Raw genomic sequence first — 18,903 nt, 5'->3', positions numbered from 1 at the left:
AAATGTGCTGAAAGGCCTAAGAAATCGGAACCTATAACCCAGAAATGTGTCAGCGACTCAGCACTTCTAGTTCGCTCGTCTTTAGGTCAATGTTTTTTGTAATGTGGTTTTCGTTAGATGCCTGATCCAAGGTCTGTACAAGCTTATAAGATTATCACGTTTTGATCTACAACCTAACAATACAGCAGTAAAAACCCAACCAGTGAATGCCTGAAGCTTCTATGTGTTCTATAAGCTGAACGAGACTACTGAACATAATCACATCAAACATTAGCCATTGTTAGCTTAGCGGTGGCGACCTGAAGTCACTTGACCGTTATGTATTTAGTATATAGACGGGGATTAGCTTCATACTTCTGGAAGTTGCATTTACGGTTAATAAATGATAAGCTACAAAGATGCGTCCTACTTGCACCACTTGAGAGAGAGGGAGAGAGTCATTGTTCGCACTCCATTGCAAGACCATTATTATCTCAAACTCACAGTTTCGTGTGTTAGATCGAAGTGAGGCGGTGTGTGAGGCTGCAAGTGTAAGATTGATTAAAGTAATACCTTGAGTCCTCCACACTCTGCTGCTGATCCCTGGTCCACGCCCGTGATGTAAATCCCCAGCGCATATTCTGCCCCCCCCCGGATCATCAGACCCAGAGACCGGCCGTCGTCCAACACCAAGTTGACCTATGAAAGACAGAAAGAGAAAGAGACAAAGACGGCAGAAGCAGGGGTTAAATATTTAAACGAACCAGACACTTCAAATGACATTTACGGTCTCAATTGAGCTGTGGGGCTGCTCACATTGAAATGGAAATGTGAAACACACCGCATAAAAGAAAGGACAGCCCTGCTCTGAGCTGGGATTTGCCGGATGAAAATAGAGTTTCAGTGTGGTGCCTCAGAGCTATTAATAAAAAGGGATTTCGTTCTGATTGGAGAAAGGAGTGTTTGAATTGGTCAATCTGTCTGTTTACAAGACTCATCCATTTCAATCCCTGTGATAAGAGAGCAACCATTATAACTAGGGCCGGGACTTTAACGCGTTAATTAAGATTAATTAATTACACAAAAATTAACGCATTTTAATCGCACTTATTTTTGCACAGCGGAACGTTTCTCACTGGATGAGTTTCAGGCGTACCGATTATACTGGAGCACCAACTAACGTTCATGACTTCAGCATGGGACTTCAAACAACAACAAACCACGGTGAACAATAGTCAAACATGAACGAACAAGCTGATGAGACCGCTTTGGTCGGCCCCGTGGATGGGACATTTTGTTTTAAAAAACGGACGGATGGAAGCGTCGACAAGAGCACGGTTGTGTGCAAATTATGCAAAAAAGAATTTGCATATCACCGCAGCACATCAAGCCTAAAGTATCACCTAAATGCAAAGCATGTAGCAGCTAGCGTGGACGTTAGCCCGACTCCGAGTGCAAGGAACCACACCCTGACCCAACCCACACTCAACCAGATGACTGGTTTCAGGGCCAGGATAAGTAAGTCCACGTCTGAGAAAATAACCAACTCCCTGGCTCACTGGACTGCACTCGACTGTAGACCACTTGGAGTATAATCCATGTGAAAATTGCTTCTCACTGTTCTCAGGTCAAATATGTATATTTGATTAAAAATGCGATTCATTTCGATTAATTAATTACAAAGCCTCTAATTAATTAGATTAATTGTTTTAATCGAGTCCCGGCTCTAATTATAACATAATCCACCAACCGGTATTAATTGGACAACTACCCCTGGTATTCATCCAGTACTTTAGCAGGAAGCTTACATCCTTATACTATTGCAAGAGACATCTTTACCACGCTCAATTAACTCTGTGTTGGTTCACCTGTACTTGGAACTCTTTTATAGGCGATCCTCAAGGTCTCAGTGTCTTAATATCTTGTCTTAAGAATGTCTTAAAATCTTAAAATTGGGAAATGTAGAACCAAATCTGTGTCACAAATGGGTGTTCACCCAACAATTGTTGCAACAACTCATTAGACATAATAGATCATTGGACTGGCCAACATATACTTCCATACTAATGTGGCTCGCCAAGAACTCTTTGATCTAATGGTTTCCACACATCGTATAGCTACAGACTACAGGTCTTAACCTCCCAGCCCGGCTTGATCTATGAAAGCCTTTGAAAGCTTTGAGAAGGCCTATTTGCTCTCTTTTCCGGAGGCTATAGGGTTTGATGAAGGGTTAATTTGTCTGATAAAAACTGCGTTATACTAACCCACAGGCAGTGATTCCATCAGGTATAATATGCTATTTTTCGTTTGGGGCCTCTGGCTCATCTCATCAAGAGTTACCCTCAACTCAGCCGCTATCTGAGCCTTTAGACCACTTAATTCAGTAATCTTCTCATGTCAAAGCCATCTTTGTTCTTGGCACACAACATTACATCATGGTGATTGTCAAATGTTGTAATTAAGTGTCAATCTGGACGATTTCCATTTAAATCAACGTTGTTTTATATCTATCGCCGAATGACGTTACACAACAGTGTTTGAGCTTATAGGGGCAGCATTAGCTCAGTCCGTAGGGATATGGCTCTGAAACTGATAGGGTCGCCAGTTCAAGGCACGATTCCACCACATATGATTTACAGTCCACCTCCTGAGCACTGACAAGCTGCCCTTGAGCTAGGCACCGAACCCCCAACTGCGTGTCCATGTGTGTATTTCAACCTTTGTATTTGTAAAAAAATAAAAGAGTGAAGAATTGAAATTCCCCTCTAGGATTTGTAAGTCTTTCTTTCTTTCTTATTGCCCAGGATGAAAGTATTGGAATATATGTATGTTTGCAATATTACGAACAAGGGTGTTTGAAGTGACATTCAGAGATAACATGTCAATGAGTACGAACATGTCCTTCTTCTGCAGCCTCACATTAAAGCTTCGAACTGGCGTTGACTTAGAATGGAAGTAGTCAGGAAAATGCAGTGCGTTTTTTAAGGGAGCCTTACAGTGACCAATAGCGTTCATCAAAAGTGCATCTCCAAAACCAGAGGACAGCCTTCTTCACATTTGTTGACAGCAAATGGTTTTGAAATATTGCAGGGGGGTAATTGAAGAGTCAGGATTAACCACTGTGAGCTGATGAAGAGCGACGGAATACAAACCTCAACTTCTTAGCCAGGTAACCAACTTTCACTGTTGACAGAATCAGGCCAGGACCAGCATACAGTAAGACCATGATTGAAAAAGGCCAATTATTACCTGACTTTTAATTAAAATGACAGTAGTGTGTTATGCAGCCTCCAGCATTAAGTCACCTTTCAAATCAAACCATATTTGTTTTAACCACCAGCGAAAAGGATGAGGCCAACGCCAACAGGAGTCCTTCAGGAATCCTCGATCAATTGACGACAACTTTTTAAACATTAATTTCAAGTAAATGTATCGCTTTTATTTTGATTGAACTGAAGTAGAACAATACTTTTTAATGAAATCAAGGTCCCAGGGCCGTCAGGTGTCGTCCCTAGAGGGGAGGGTACTGTTGTGCATAGACGGCTCTGCTAAGATTGTTCCCTAGTTTAGGTTTCATGTTATGTGTTTAGATAGGTTCCTGTTTTATTTTGATAGTCTTGTCTACCCTCATGTGTCTAAAGTACGTTTCCTGCCTTGTCTGTTTTCCCACGGTTGTGATTGTCTAATTGTCTTCACCTGGTGTTGTCCGTCTAGTATATATAGTCCTCGTCTTCCCCTGTCTCGTTGCCAGATTGTCTTGTGTGTTCCAAGCCTTCCAGCGTAAGATCCTTTTGTCATTGTCCATAGAGTAATCGTCCATAGAGTTAGATTAGTGTATTAGTAGTTTTTGTTTTGTTGCTTTATGTATTCAGTGTGTTATGACCTGTCTACATTAAAACACTTTATTTTTGATACTTTGTTTGTCTCTGCATCGTGCATTTGATTCCACGCCCTTGTACAGCTCTAACAGTACAATCTGGCCAAAACATGGAATTAGCAGATGCAGAACCAGTTAAAACAGCGATACGACTTCAGGGCGAACGTCTCTACACCATCATGAGGAGAAGTTCTCTGGCATACACCAGGCAGTGAGGGACATGGTGGAGCAGCAACATGGACCCCAAGCCTCGGTCAGTGTGATCTACACCTTAAGTTAATGCCCTACATATATACCTCTGATTATGCTCAGATTGCATTTATCATTTCTCATCTGTCCGGCCGTGCGGCTGCATGGGCTACGGCGGAGTGGGAGAAAAATTCTGCAACTTGCAACTCTGTCTCTCCGTTCATCCACTCGTTTAAAAGAGTGTTTGCACATCACACACCAGCTGTAGAGAGTGCACAGAATTTGACATACATTCAGCAAAATCAACGCCGAGTGGCGGATTATGCAATTGATTGCGATTGGAATGATTCAGCGTTAAGGGACATATTTCGGAACGGACTATCATAGAAAATTAAAGATCATTTATTGCTTATGGATCCTCCCACAGACTTAGAAAGTATGGTAGCGGCTGCTATTAAGATTGACAATCGCATCTGTGAGAGAGAAAGAAAGAAGACTGCCGTTTCGTCCAGCGGAACCAGAGGGTTCTCAATAGCTGTTCATCCTGTCCGGAGGACATCATTCGGCTCGTCACCTGCTTCAGAGGCCACAGCGCCCCCCATTGACTCGGAGGAGCCGATGCAGCTCGGCAGGGCCAGAATCTCACCGGAGGAAAGACGCCGCCGCCTAGTGGAGGCAAGATGTTTCTACTGCGGTCAACAGGGTCATCAACAAGCCATGTGTCCAGTAAAAGAACAGGCTCGCCGGTGAAAGGGAAGAGACTGGTGAGCCAATCTGACTTTTTTTACTTCCCTCCACGCACATTAACTCAAGTTATGCTATGTGAAGGTAATCAGGTTATTGAACAGGGGGCACTTGTAGATTCTGGAGCCGATGAGAGTTTTTTGGATAAAGAGCTAGCTCTTAGGCTTAACCTGACGTTGACGCCATTACCTTCGCCGTTAAAAGCGAACGCTTTAGATGGGCGCCTACTATTCACAGTGACTCATTGCACCACACCTGTACAAATGACAATCAATGACACTCATGTTGAGAACATAGTTTTTCATGTGTTTAAATCAGCTCAACACCCGATCATATTAGGTTACCCTTGGTTACTTTTGCACAATTCTGTCATTGATTGGCGGTCAGGGAAAGTACAAGAGTGGGGAATGTTGTGTAAACAGAAGTGTGTACACGATCAGAGTAAGTTGATGCTGAGGAAAATCTCCACTTCTAAAGCAGACTGTCACAACGAACCTCTTTCTGACTATTTTTCTGATTACCCTGATTTATCAAAGGTCCCCACATGTTATCATGATCTAAAGGAAGTCTTTAGTAAAGCTAGGGCGAGTGCACTACCACCCCATCGGCCTTATGATTGTGCTATAGATTAGACTTGTTGCCAGGATCCACAATTCCCAAGGGCCGTCTGTTCCCCCCGTCAGCTCCAGAAAAGGGGTCCATGAACACAATACATCGACACCTCACTCAAGGCAGGACTCGTCCGACCGTCTTTCTCTCCTGCCGGAGCGGGCTTCTTCTTTGTGAAGAAAAAAGATGGTTCTCTCCGTCCCTGCATCGATTACAGTCCACTGAATGACATCACGGTAAAAAACAGATACCCCCTCCCTCTCATTGACTCTGCTTTTGACCTATTGCAGGATGCTAAAGTGTTCACAAAACTGGATTTACGCAACGCTTATCATCTGGTAAGAATAAGGGAGGGGGATGAGTGGAAAACTGGATTTAATACCCCAACAGGACAATACGAGTACCTCGTAATGCCTTTCGGGTTAACTAATGCCCCAGCACTTTTAATGAGTTAATAAGAAGGTTTACCACAGCTCCCATACTGACTGTTCCTGATCCTCAACGACAGTTTGTTGTGGAGGTGGATGCCTCCAATGATGGGGTGGGGGCCATTCTCTCACAGAGAGCGGCTGGGGATCATAAGATGCATCCTTGTGCCTTTTTGTCTCGCAAACTACAGTAGAACAATACTTTTTAATGAAATCAACAGCCTTTCAAAACACATTGTCTATTATTCTGTATAGTTGGATGAAGTCAACTCAGCGGTTTCAAAATCTACATTTATTTGGAGAGCAAAGACATTAAAGTTTTTCACAAGGAGAGTTCAAGTCGTGCCAGACTTTAAATGATACATCTTCCTCCATCAAAAAGGGGCCTATTGATTACTTGGTTTGATCCTAATGAAGCTGTCTCTTTCCCAAGTTTGAAAAGCGGGCTGAGTAGCACTTTGGCAACTACGAGATGACACGTATGCAAATATCTCTATTAAACAATGTGAGTTGTATCCCTGCCATTGTCCCTCCGGTGAAGGTAAGGCATCTGGCACTAAAATCCTACTTTCCTCCAAATCTTAAGGCACGCTGCAGCGGGTTTTTTTTTAATAACACCTGTCTGCTTATTGGAGCTGAGCCAGCCACTGGGATGATGGCTGATTCATGCTCTCTGTGACATTCATGCAGGAGAAGGTTTTAATTACGAGCTTCATCCTTCTTTTATTGGCATCCCGTAGGAGCACGTATAGCTCATAGTGTTCTCTGGCATCAGCTGCTTTCACTGAATCACTTTAATAATGTTCATTTCTCTTTGAAATTAGTCATGTGTGTTGTTTGTTTGTTAGTAATTGAAGCCTTTGCATTGGACAGACAAATTGATGTAATCACAGGAGGATATTATAATATTACACACATTATAAACTGTTTAATTAGCGCTGCATGTATAATTTGCAATAGGTTGGAATTTAAATGACATCTTCAAAAGAACCTTAAAATCAGAAATTGACATTCGTTTTTTCTTTTCAAAAGCAAAGAAGGTTAAATGGCGAAACTATCTTATAGACACTGAATTATGATTTTGGAGCGTCATCTGCATCGCAATAGCTTCAGCCTGAATGAATGGATCTGAAGCAGGTAAGATTAATGTGTGGCTCCTGGCTGCTAAAAAATGGAAACTTCTCGTGTAATAAATCTTTTAGCTCTGACAGCTCCTTCGCTGCAGGTTGTAAGGTGGTGACAGGGTGGAGTTTTGTGGGACTGAAGGTACAATTACATTTACGGTTTACGTTTGTTTCTTCTATTTCCATCATCTACTGCAGAGGTGCCCAGTACGTCGACCGCGGGCGGCAATGCTGGTAGACCGCGAGTCATTCATTAAAATAAAAAAAATCAAGCTCTGTTAAAATAGACAAAACAGGTTTTGATCCCTCCTCCCTTGTCCTCCCTGCCACTTAATTCGTAGTACCCCTCACTGCAGTGCGCAGTACCTCAAGCTCCTCCTTCTCAACCTTCTCAACCTTTGAGGCACTTGACTAACGGCCCCTCCTTCTCAACCTTTGAGGCACGTGACATCCTGTTTCTTTGAGGCACGTGACATCCTGTTTCTGTTAATCATAGCGTCTGAGTACGATGGAGGTAAGTATCCCTGAATAAATTAACTATTTGTTTTTGCTGCGGTTTAAAATGTGTTGATTGAAAGTAAAACTTTAATACAGCTACACCATTGTTTGGTGTCCATCCTATTTTCGCGGGAGAGGACTGTTTAATACAGCTACACCATTGTTTGGTTTCCATCCGATTTTCGCAGGAGAGGAGAGCTTCACCATTGTTTGGTTTCCATGGTAGCAGGTCACTTTAGCAGCGCGCGCAACTCAAAGTCTTGAAATGCTCCCGTTTTCTGAGGTCTCAAGGTTGGCAAGTATGGTCGTATCCCTGAATAAATTAACTATTTGTTTTTGCTGCAGTTTAAAATGTGTTGATTTTAAGTAAAACTACATTTGTGTTGCTTCAAAATAGTAAGATTGCTGTATAAGCAAAGTCCTGAAAACTTTAGGAAAGTCTTTATATTATTTTTGCAGTACTGACAACTAATAACTATACTATGTAATAGTAGGATTGCTGTATAAGCAAAGTCCTGAAAAAACTATGCATAAACTATATTTAAATTCGATGTTTACAAAATAAATGTATATGCAGCTTATTTTATTCCTGCCTATTGCCTAACCATTTTGTTTGTGTTTATTTTCTTTGACCAGAAACACATCACACACTTACACCATGATGGGAGCCCAAAAGTGTATATTTGTAATTCTGACAGTTATCACTGCCCGTTCTGCCAATACCAGGGTCAGAGGCTTCAGGTGGAATACCATGCCAAAAGCCATTCTTCTGTGAGGCACAGAGGTATAATAAATTGCTCTTTTTAGTGCTGTCTGTATTTTCACATTATTTACAATGAGAGCTTAATGTCTTTCAAGCCATTTTCATTGTCTTTATTGCTCACAGACCATAATTAATAGGGGCCAGTTTTTACGGCATGTCTATTCACATGAGCCAAACGCTGTGACTGTAGGGCAACTTACAGCACCTGCCCAGCTCCCTCCACCATCTCACCTGCTCACTGCAGCACCTGCCCAGCACCCCCCACCATCTCACCTGCTCACTGCAGCACCTGCCCAGCACCCCCCACCATCTCACCTGCTCACTCCAGCACCTGCCCAGCTCCCCCCACCATCTCACCTGCTCACTCCAGCACCTGCCCAGCTCCCCCCACCATCTCACCTGCTCACTCCAGCACCTGCCCAGCTCTCTCCCCCATCTCACCTGCTCACTGCAGCACCTGCCCAGCTCTCTCCACCATCTCACCTGCTCACTCCAGCACCTGCCCAGCTCCCCCCACCATCTCACCTGCTCACTCCAGCACCTGCCCAGCTCCCCCCACCATCTCACCTGCTCACTCCAGCACCTGCCCAGCGCCCCCCACCATCTCACCTGCTCACTCCAGCACCTGCCCAGCACCCCCCACCATTTCACCTGCTCACTGCAGCACCTGCCCAGCTCCCCCCACCATCTCACCTGCTCACTCCAGCACCTGCCCAGCTCCCCCCACCATCTCACCTGCTCACTCCAGCACCTGCCCAGCTCTCTCCACCATCTCACCTGCTCACTCCAGCACCTGCCCAGCTCCCCCCACCATCTCACCTGCTCACTCCAGCACCTGCCCAGCTCTCTCCACCATCTCACCTGCTCACTGCAGCACCTGCCCAGCTCCCCCCACCATCTCACCTGCTCACTCCAGCACCTGCCCAGCTCCCCCCACCATCTCACCTGCTCACTCCAGCACCTGCCCAGCGCCCCCCACCATCTCACCTGCTCACTCCAGCACCTGCCCAGCTCCCCCCACCATCTCACCTGCTCACTCCAGCACCTGCCCAGCGCCCCCCCACCATCTCACCTGCTCACTCCAGCACCTGCCCAGCGCCCCCCCACCATCTCACCTGCTCACTCCAGCACCTGCCCAGCTCTCTCCACCATCTCACCTGCTCACTGCAGCACCTGCCCAGCTCCCCCCACCATCTCACCTGCTCACTCCAGCACCTGCCCAGCACCCCCCACCATCTCACCTGCTCACTCCAGCACCTGCCCAGCTCTCTCCACCATCTCACCTGCTCACTGCAGCACCTGCCCAGCTCTCTCCACCATCTCACCTGCTCACTCCAGCACCTGCCCAGCTCCCCCCACCATCTCACCTGCTCACTCCAGCACCTGCCCAGCTCCCCCCACCATCTCACCTGCTCACTCCAGCACCTGCCCAGCTCCCCCCACCATCTCACCTGCTCACTCCAGCACCTGCCCAGCTCTCTCCACCATCTCACCTGCTCACTCCAGCACCTGCCCAGCTCTCTCCACCATCTCACCTGCTCACTCCAGCACCTGCCCAGCTCCCCCCACCATCTCACCTGCTCCTTGCTCCCCGTCATCCTGCTCCTGAAAAGCGACATAGGCCTAAAAAAACTGTAAATTGTCCACACTGCAATCTAAAATTAAACAAGAACAATTATAAAACACATGTGCGTCGCAAGCACACAACATATTTTTAAACGGTCTCCAAGGAAAGACATCTGCAAAGCCAGTGTATTGATGAACACAATGGTGTGTTTGCAGTGGAGAAGACATTTTCAGGCCCAGCAACACCAATGCACGTCATTAAAAATACTTGGGGACCAACACATAAAGTCATGTGCGAGGTTCATCTATGCGAACTCAATGCTGACTTTGCCCGAAGAAGTGGTATGCTGCCTTATGAATGTCAGCATTTGCAATCATTGCTGTACTGCCCACCTGCACGCAACAAACCATTAACTCTGCAAAAGGAATCATTGACTACAATGGTTCAGGAGAAATGGTTTGGTGAGGAGCGCAAGGCCAGTCTTGTACAGTGGCAACAAGAGGCAGAGGCTAAGGGTGTGCCCCTGTCTGTCCTGCTCACTGTTGGTGGACCAGAAACCAAATATCACATTTCTGTGTATGAGCCTAAGGCTTCATACTACAGTAGGCTGGGAAGGGTTGTGGTTGCATACAACAGCAAGCAGAACAGCTGGCATTGTCCTTGTGCTAAACCAAGACAATCATGCACCCATAAAGCCATCGGGAAATGGCACCTCTTTGACACAAGAAGACAACTGTTCAGGAAAGTTAAGTCGACGGATATTGAAGAATCCATTCCACCAAATACTTTCACTGAGCAGGATAGTGAACCAGGAGAGGACCATTATCCACCTAGTGAGACTGGCATCAAGCGGATGCTAAACTACCTATCGGGTAATAAAAAAATTCCAGCGGAACTCCCACAGGCTACCATCCAGCAGTCAAGAGATGCCGGTGCACTCGATGCTCATCTGAAGCACCTCATCCCTAAAGAAGCCATGTGTAAGGAATGCAATGGCCCTCTAAGTGATCCAGTGCTGATCACTGCAAAAAGCAGGATTCTCACAACCACTGGGGTGGCGGAAGGTCAGTAAAAGCACAGTTGTACTATTGATTTTATCTTGTAACATTTGTATGATCTTAATGTCCGTGATTCAGACATACAAATAATAAAAGAAGAAATAGTTTTACTGGTGTCATTAGGACGGCAAGTAATATTTTGGTTGACATTTTCTTTTCAGGCATATCCACCTACCGAAAAAAATGTTTGAATTGCAGCCTGATGTACAGGTACCAGGAGTGGGAGGATGGGCTCCACAATTATGATGACCACGTGATCCTTTCTCTTCATTTGTGCCTGACAACAAGGAATGCATTACAGGTGAGGAGATTTGGAAGTTAATGTGTTGTGTTTACTGAAGGATGTCATGTAAAATAAATGTAAAGATAGACCTTGGTTAATTTCAGTTAGACTCATCTGCCTCCCAACATTTTTTTTTCTTTGTAGTCCCAGTGTGTTCTGTCCCAGAGTGAGTTTTGTGTTTGTCCCTGTGTTAAATCAACCATGGGTTTATGAAAGGCGCTACGGTATATACATTTTAGTAATTTGTATTGTTATTATTAGTTATTACCCGAATCCCCATTTTCTGCTAAAAAGCCATAGTAACTCAAACATCAGTGAAGAAAGTGTTGTTATGGCAAGAGTGATCGATCTCAGGTTACAATAATCTAATTAAAATATAGTAATTTAGTAAAGATGATTTATAACATAGAACAAGTAAATTGGCAGAAACAGAAAAGTAACTGGAATGTTATGGTATTGATTAGTTAATTTAGCATTAATGTGGGTCACAAACTGATATTTTACATGTGTATTGAAATGTTTACTTTTCTCTCAACATTTTTACAGACACATACTGCTGTCAGCAGAGTTATTGAAACGATTGAGACAACAGAGAAAGTGTCTTTCCCGAACAAGGAAAGGGTTCTCCATGCCTATCTACATTTCGAGGCCCTTACTGACCATGATCACATTTATGCATGTGTAACATGTGGATACCATCCACCTGTTGTTGTGATGGACCTTCACAAGAAAGGTGTCTTTAATATGCCAGGTGAGTTTGATCAGCCGTAATATTACATGTATAGACTTTTTGCTATCTGAATTACAATAAGATCAACATTATGCAAGTTGTGCCTTGCAATACCATGCTGGGCATATACTGTTATTGTCAGTTAATTTGTTTATGCATGTAACATCATATGATAGCAGGGTATACATGGTTGTTCTAATGTAGTTATCTGAGATAATCACAAATGTTTCATATAACAGTCAGTGAAATCCAGAGACCATCCCAAGACTATGATGGACATGTGGACCTCAAGAAATTCTGGGATGCTGTGTCTGTGGAAATGCTCAGTCGGGGTTTCATTCCATGTAGGTCATGCAGAATGAAAAGCTAGCTATTAAGATCCAAATGTTTATCTGCATTATATGAATGTATGAACATGAGAATGGTTTCTGAAACAATGCATTTTACAATTGTCCCTAAAGATGGTAAGAAGAACCCCTTTGTTGTGCCTCTGAGTTACAACAACTGGGCACCATGGATCGGGCCACAAACCAGGCAGTCTGACCTCATCCTGAACACTGAATTTGAAAAGATCCCTACAACTACAATGTCAGATGACAGTGAGTACCTGGAGGTCACTGAGGAGCGGCTTTCTGATGAGATCATCAACTTGAAGGTGATTAAAATAAAATATTTATATACTTTATCTGCAGAATTGGCTTACTAATTAATTTCTACAACAGGTAGAGGAAGTAAGGGCACTCAGCAAAAAATGTGGTCTGGACACCAAAGGCTCCAAGACAGATCTTGTCCTCAGACTTAGAGATAAGATGTCAAATAGAGTGACTTATAACAAAGTCTTTGAGAAAGTTTGGGGTGCCTCAGGTTAGTGAAATAACATCATAATTATATTCTAAGATCATTACACCTGTTCATATTTCGTGATTTGCATCGTTTTTCACACAGATCATGGAGTTATGTATTTGAACACATTTCATCCCCAAAGATCCCGACCATCATGTTACTAACTTATACCTCTGCTTTCAGGTGGCTGGGCTGTGATTACTTGCCCATGTGGGGTTGTCTATTCAGTTAAATTTAACCTCAGAGCAGAGAGCCCACGGGATTATGTGGATCTTTTGCTGTCGTGGAAACACTTTCCCAATGTCACTGTGTATGACTATTCAAGGGGAGTGGCGGTGCATGGTAACCGTCGACAGCCAGAGACATTTCATCCTTTTCAAGGACGGTTAATGGAGCCTACTCCGGAGAACATGAAGCAGGCTTCAGAGGGCAAGCTTCATGTGAATATGCCATGGTTGAAACACCCCAAAGTTCCAACAGATGAAAATGGCCACCCTCTCACTGGTTCTTCGGAGCATTATGCACTGAGTGATGTATTCCACCAGGGGAACAGCAAAGATGAAAGGGATGTTCTCAGGAGGATAGAGCATGTGCCAGAGCTGGCGGGGCGCATAAACAGTCAATGTGCAGAACAACTGTTTTCAGGAATGAGGAAAAATAATTATTTTTTAAACATGACAACACCCTCAACACACATATTTCTACAAAGAAATATACTACATCACTACAATGTGACGAAAAACAACAAAGCTAAAGAGCAATACAGAAAAATCATCCCAGCAGATATGGAAATGCAGCTTGATGTCAATGGGAGGATATCATTAGGTGAACCATTTCTTATAATCATTATGTTCTTGTTCTTTTATGTGGTTATCTGGAGATATCTGCTAAAAACTAATATTATTTAATTTCAACAGCTCCTCCTTCACAAGTTGGGATGGCCACTCCATTGTCAGAACACCACAGAGATGGTCAGGAGCAACAGGAGTGTAAGTTATCTGCTTGATATTGACAACTTGTATTCATACAAGTCATACTGTATAAAGACATACATTTTCTGTTGTTGATTTTTTATCAAGTGAATGATGCCAAAGACCAGGGAAACTTGAATTGTATCAACACAATTATGGCAAGCAAAGGTTGCTGGGGACAGGAGCTTCAGGAGGTTAAAAAAAAACAAGTAAAGTGAACTACTCAGCGGTTCAAAAATATTGTATGTATGCTAAATATGATTTAAAATGCCGGTTTTCATTTTACTTTTTCTTCCTTTAGCTGGCACAGGTTCTGGACATGACCCAAAGTCCAAAGACACATCTGACCGTGTGAGCAACATGGTTCTCACACGGTCAGATTTTTGGAGTTTGGGTTTGGCTAACGACATGGATGGGATGGTAATCAGAGTGATCACGCTCTTTGTTTCTTGTACTTTTTCTAACTGATTTTGTTTTAATTGTTGGCATGTTTCATGTACTCTGTATTTTACTGACTGTGTTTGTGTTCTGCCAGATCCTGAACAGCTGTCTTCAAGTTATTGAGAAGGTATTGAAGCTGTTCTAAAATATGTAGATATATGTATAAAACATACTATATTATACCAAACAATTATAAGATATTACATTATGAAACTACATCTGTTACAGAGAGTAGATGGCGTGTTTGCTGCCAACAGCCATGTTGTCGCTGCCTGGTTTCCACCATCTTCGCTGAATCCGATGCAACACCTGCCGGTATCTTGATCATGATTATCCATGTTGCTGCTCCATGTTCTTGTACCAACTCATTACTGAAGTCACATCAACACAACTGCTTTTTGCTTTTCCAGGAAAATGCAGCAAACCTCAAATGGCTTCTCCTTCCAGTGTGGGAACCTGGACACTGGACACTCTGTGTAAGTACATGTAGTTCAGTCTTTGCTATTGTTTGTTTACTGTACAATGAAGTTTGCCATGCCGCAAATAGTGTTTCTATCTTTTAATTCAACGCTTGATTTAGTTGTATAATACAGATCCTAAAACTGTATAATATAACGTTTGCATGTCAAAGTATACCTGTTGATATTGGAACGTGTGATATTAACAGATACTGAGGCCACAAGCTAGGGAGATTTTCTTTCTAGATCCCCTCCGTGGCACTGGCTGGAGAGATGATGGTCGCACCAAACCATTCAGGTTTTTTGGCGCACAGTTCCATCACATCCGGACAGTGCTAGTTCTGTTTTAGACCACTTGTCTATCTTTTTTTAATCTATGGCTCTGTTTTATTTGAACTAACACGGGATGCATTGTATTTAAAAGGCATTGAACAGAACCATAGATGCCACTTGACAGCGGGGCTGTTCTGTTTTACCCCTTAATGACTTTTTTTTTGGAAGTTCAAGTTTGTTCCTGTTCCAACAGTGTTCAAAGATTTTCTGCCTGATATTCGAGTACTTATAAAGTTGAATTAAATTGTACTTATTCTTAACTTTCGCATTGTGTTCACAGAAACCTTGCTCAGATCTTGTGCCCAGGGCATTGGGCAAGTCTTGGTGTGGATGATGTCCAGGTTAGATTTGTTAAAATTATTCTACTGAAGAGTATGATGTCATTGTCATTTTTGACACTTTTGACTTTTCACACTACAGGGCCTACCAAGACAAGGGTTCTCCAACAACTGTGGGGTGTTTGTTTTGATGGTAAGATACTGGATATACAGTATACATATAGTAGTCCTATTTTTCTGTTTATAATAATGTATACAAATGTATAATGCTTTCAGCATGCTATGCACTCCATTATTGCTCATAGTTTGAGATATGCTGTGATTTATTTATATCCAAAACAACATTCACGGAGGAATATTATTTGTCAATGAACACCATAGCATCACAACAACCTAACATAATATAGTATTTCTTTATTTACAGTACGCATTTTACATTGTGGCAAGAGCCCAATTTGATTTCAATGAGGTATGTATAAATAAGGGTTTCATATTTCAGTTTTTCATTGATATTTTTCATTGATATACAAGACTTTTCAGGACATGTGTTGTTGACCCATCTGGTTGTGTGCTTTTTATATTCCAAGACAAACATGCAGCAAATTAGGCACTGGTGGTGCCTAGTTCTCCTGAAAAACTTTCCCATGCCGTATGTTTCTTTCATTTTACAATTTACATTTGCATTCTTGAAACTATTTCTTACACTGTAACCTGACTATATCATTTTTAATGAATGTTTTTAATGTTTGACTTTCATTCACCAAGGTCTGAACAACAGAGGTCGCAAGACTGCAAGAGGCGACGGGAGGAAAAGGCAATGCAGGTGGAAGTTGTTGAATCACAAATGATAAAGTCTTGAACCAGTGTGAGTGTTACAGTAAACATGTAACCTGTCTTTGTCAAATATATTTCAGGATGAAGAGGTTCCACAAAAGAAGCAGGCCATAATTTGAATGCGTCATGTGTGAGCGCTGCTGGGGGGGAACTGTTACAATCTGTATTAGGTTCACTAATGCCTCAAAATGTAATAGTTGTCAGAATCTGTCTGTGTTTTATGTTGTCCTGTCCCTGTCTCTGTGTTCAATAAAATTGAAAGTCCTGAATTCAAAGTGTTTCTTAAGTTAAAGAGTATAAGTATTATCAGCTAAATGTACTCGAAGTATCAAAAGTAGAAGTACATGCATTTGGCTCTGTTCACAGTATTATATTACCATTGATATTATCCTGTCAATTCTATCAATTTGTCAATACGATGGCACTTTAATATATTTTTTTAAATACTGGTAGGAAATAATGTTTTTCAGTAAAAAGTGAGTAAATATACAATATTGCCTCTGAAATTAAAATTAAAAAGTTAAAAAACAAATGAAGGCCCTTTATTGAAGTCATAACAGAAATAATTGATGCAATTAACATGCAAATAGACATTAAAATATGCTTTGAAGGTTGTTAATGTGTTTAGTTTGAGTTTTACATTTTTAAATGCCGTTGCCATGGCGACAGATCACTGTCACAGAAGGAGAGGCCGTTAGTCACGTGCCTCAAAGGTTGAGAAGGAGGAGCTTGAGGTACTGCGCACTGCAGTGAGGGGCTTCTCCTTAATTCAGGAGTTTACTTGATTGACAGAAAAAGCGACCTATCGCTTTCCAGTCTGTTAACCCAGAATGCAAAGCGATATAACATCAGTCAAGTGCCGGGTAGTGATGGGAATTCCGGCTCTTCTTGGTGAGCCGGATCATTTGGCTCGGCTCACCAAGAAGAGCCGGCTCTTTCGGCTCCCAAAGGGCTCTTCAGTTTACCACATATTATACCTTTTATAATTAAATCAAATGCCATGCCTCATTTCGCTCCATTTGCTCTTTCCAGCGCTGTTTTTGCAGGGGGCTGATTCTGTGAGCTGCAGCTGACCACGCCCCCCTGCAGGAGAGGGGAGCGTGCTCTGAGATCAGCTGCTAGGCTGCAGCAATTGTGCTACTTTGTGCACATTGTGCAAGCAACGATGTTTTCAAATCTGTAATCAAAAAGCTCCTCAAAAACACTATCGAAGCAGTTCCTGCCTTTGTTACGTTAGTTCAAACAGTAACAACGGACTACTTTTCTTAGCGGATGCATGTCAATTTAAATCAATACATAAAACTATTTTTTAAATCAATAAAATCATTTTCTAAATCCATAAAAACATTCCAATTAATATTGGGAGTCATGTCGTTACTTTGTTGAGAATGTGGCCATGTGTAATAAGCGGGATAATGTGCACATTGCAGATTGCATAATGTGCCTTCATGCCGATCTAGATCCCTCCGCAAAAAAAAACGGCTCGTTCGCGGGCGGGCGGGCGGGCGAGAGAGAGAGAGAGAGAGAGAGAGAGAGAGAGAGAGAGAGAGAGAGAGAGAGAGAGAGAGAGAGAGAGAGAGAGAGAGAGAGAGAGAGAGAGAGAGGAGAGAGAGAGAGAGAGAGAGAGAGAGAGAGAGAGAGAGAGAGAGCTGTGTCAGTAGCTGTCTGGGGAAATTATTCTGTAGCATTCTAAATAAAAGAATACAAGATTTCCTTAACCAACAATCCATCTTGAGTAAAAATCAAATTGGCTTCCTTCCAAAACACCGCACCACCGACCATGTGTATACCCTTCACACTTTAGTTAACAAACATGTACACCAAACACAACATGGTAAAATATTCACTTGTTTCATTGATTTCAAAAAAGCTTTCGACTCTATTTGGCACGAAGGGCTCTATTATAGACTTCTACATTGTGGTATAGGGGGCAAAATGTACGATCTGGTTAAATCAATGTATTTAGAGAATAAATGTGCTGTTAAAATTGGAGACAAACAAACTGAATTCTTCACCCAGAGAAGAGGCGTTCGTCAGGGTTGCAATTTAAGTCCCACTTTATTTAATATATATATAAATGAACTTGCTGTTCAGTTGGATCACTGTGCTGCTCCTGGCCTCTCCCTCCTAGATAGAGAGGTGAAGTGTCTGCTTTATGCTGATGACCTTGTTCTGCTGTCTCCTACTGAACAAGGACTCCAACAGCAGCTGGACATAGTAGACCAGTACTGTAAGGACTGGGCCCTGGCAGTCAATATGAAGAAAACTAATGTCATGGTTTTCCAAAAACGCCCCAGATGTCAGGAGAACAAATACCAGTTTACCATAAACAATCATATCATCGAACATAGTATGAGTTACACCTACCTCGGTTTAACCATAACAGCATCGGGAAGTTTCAACATGGCAGTGAATGCACTCAAAGAAAAAGCCAGAAGAGCTCTAAATGCAATTAAGAGAACATTTTATAATGTCCAAATTCCAGTCAAAATCTGGCTCAAAATCTTTGATAGTGTGATCCAGCCCATTGCGCTGTACGGTAGTGAAGTATGGGGTCCACTCAGTCACCAGAGCTATGCCCGCTGGGACAAACATCCAACAGAGTCTTTACATGCAGAATTCTGCAGATACATTTTACGTGTTCAGAGAAAAACACCAACAAATGCATGTAGAGCAGAATTAGGCAGATACCCACTGATCATCAACACTCAAAAGAGAGCACTAACATTCTTTAACCACCTTAGATCCAGCCCCCGAGACACCCTCCACTCCAAAGCCCTCCAGAGCCAAGAGCTGACCCCAGAAAAGAGTCCCCTATGGCAGCTGGTGCTGAGGCTAGCTGCCCCCTCTCAGAGCCACTCTGACCAGTCTCTCAGCAGCACTACTCTCCAAACAC

The 18,903-nt window shown here is 42.8% G+C and overlaps 1 protein-coding gene, 1 long non-coding RNA gene and 1 pseudogene across 4 annotated transcripts in view; 2 read left to right on the top strand and 1 right to left on the bottom strand.

The window, feature by feature from the left end:
• Nucleotides 1-18,903, bottom strand: part of whrna (whirlin a) — a 201,616-nt gene that overhangs the window by 84,187 nt on the left and 98,526 nt on the right. For 2 of the 3 annotated variants that reach the window (XM_034095925.2, XM_034095927.2), the window contains exon 3: nucleotides 553-678. The exons of the other annotated variant lie outside the window; for it this stretch is intronic. In XM_034095925.2, the coding sequence (XP_033951816.1) occupies nucleotides 553-678 (126 nt within the window). The remainder of the gene's footprint in view (nucleotides 1-552; nucleotides 679-18,903) is intronic. 3 annotated transcript variants of the gene reach the window in all.
• Nucleotides 7,417-8,254, top strand: LOC117456162 (uncharacterized). Its single transcript, XR_004553222.2, has 3 exons — nucleotides 7,417-7,464; nucleotides 7,637-7,747; nucleotides 8,085-8,254. It is a non-coding gene; the product is annotated as an uncharacterized lncRNA (long non-coding RNA).
• LOC117456160 (uncharacterized) lies at nucleotides 8,366-16,451 on the top strand (annotated as a pseudogene).

This window comes from Pseudochaenichthys georgianus, chromosome 12 (assembly GCF_902827115.2).
Source record: "Pseudochaenichthys georgianus chromosome 12, fPseGeo1.2, whole genome shotgun sequence".
In the NCBI taxonomy this organism is placed as follows: domain Eukaryota; kingdom Metazoa; phylum Chordata; class Actinopteri; order Perciformes; family Channichthyidae; genus Pseudochaenichthys; species Pseudochaenichthys georgianus.
Note: the sequence above shows the minus strand (reverse complement) of the source record. Positions and strands in the feature narration are given on the sequence as shown.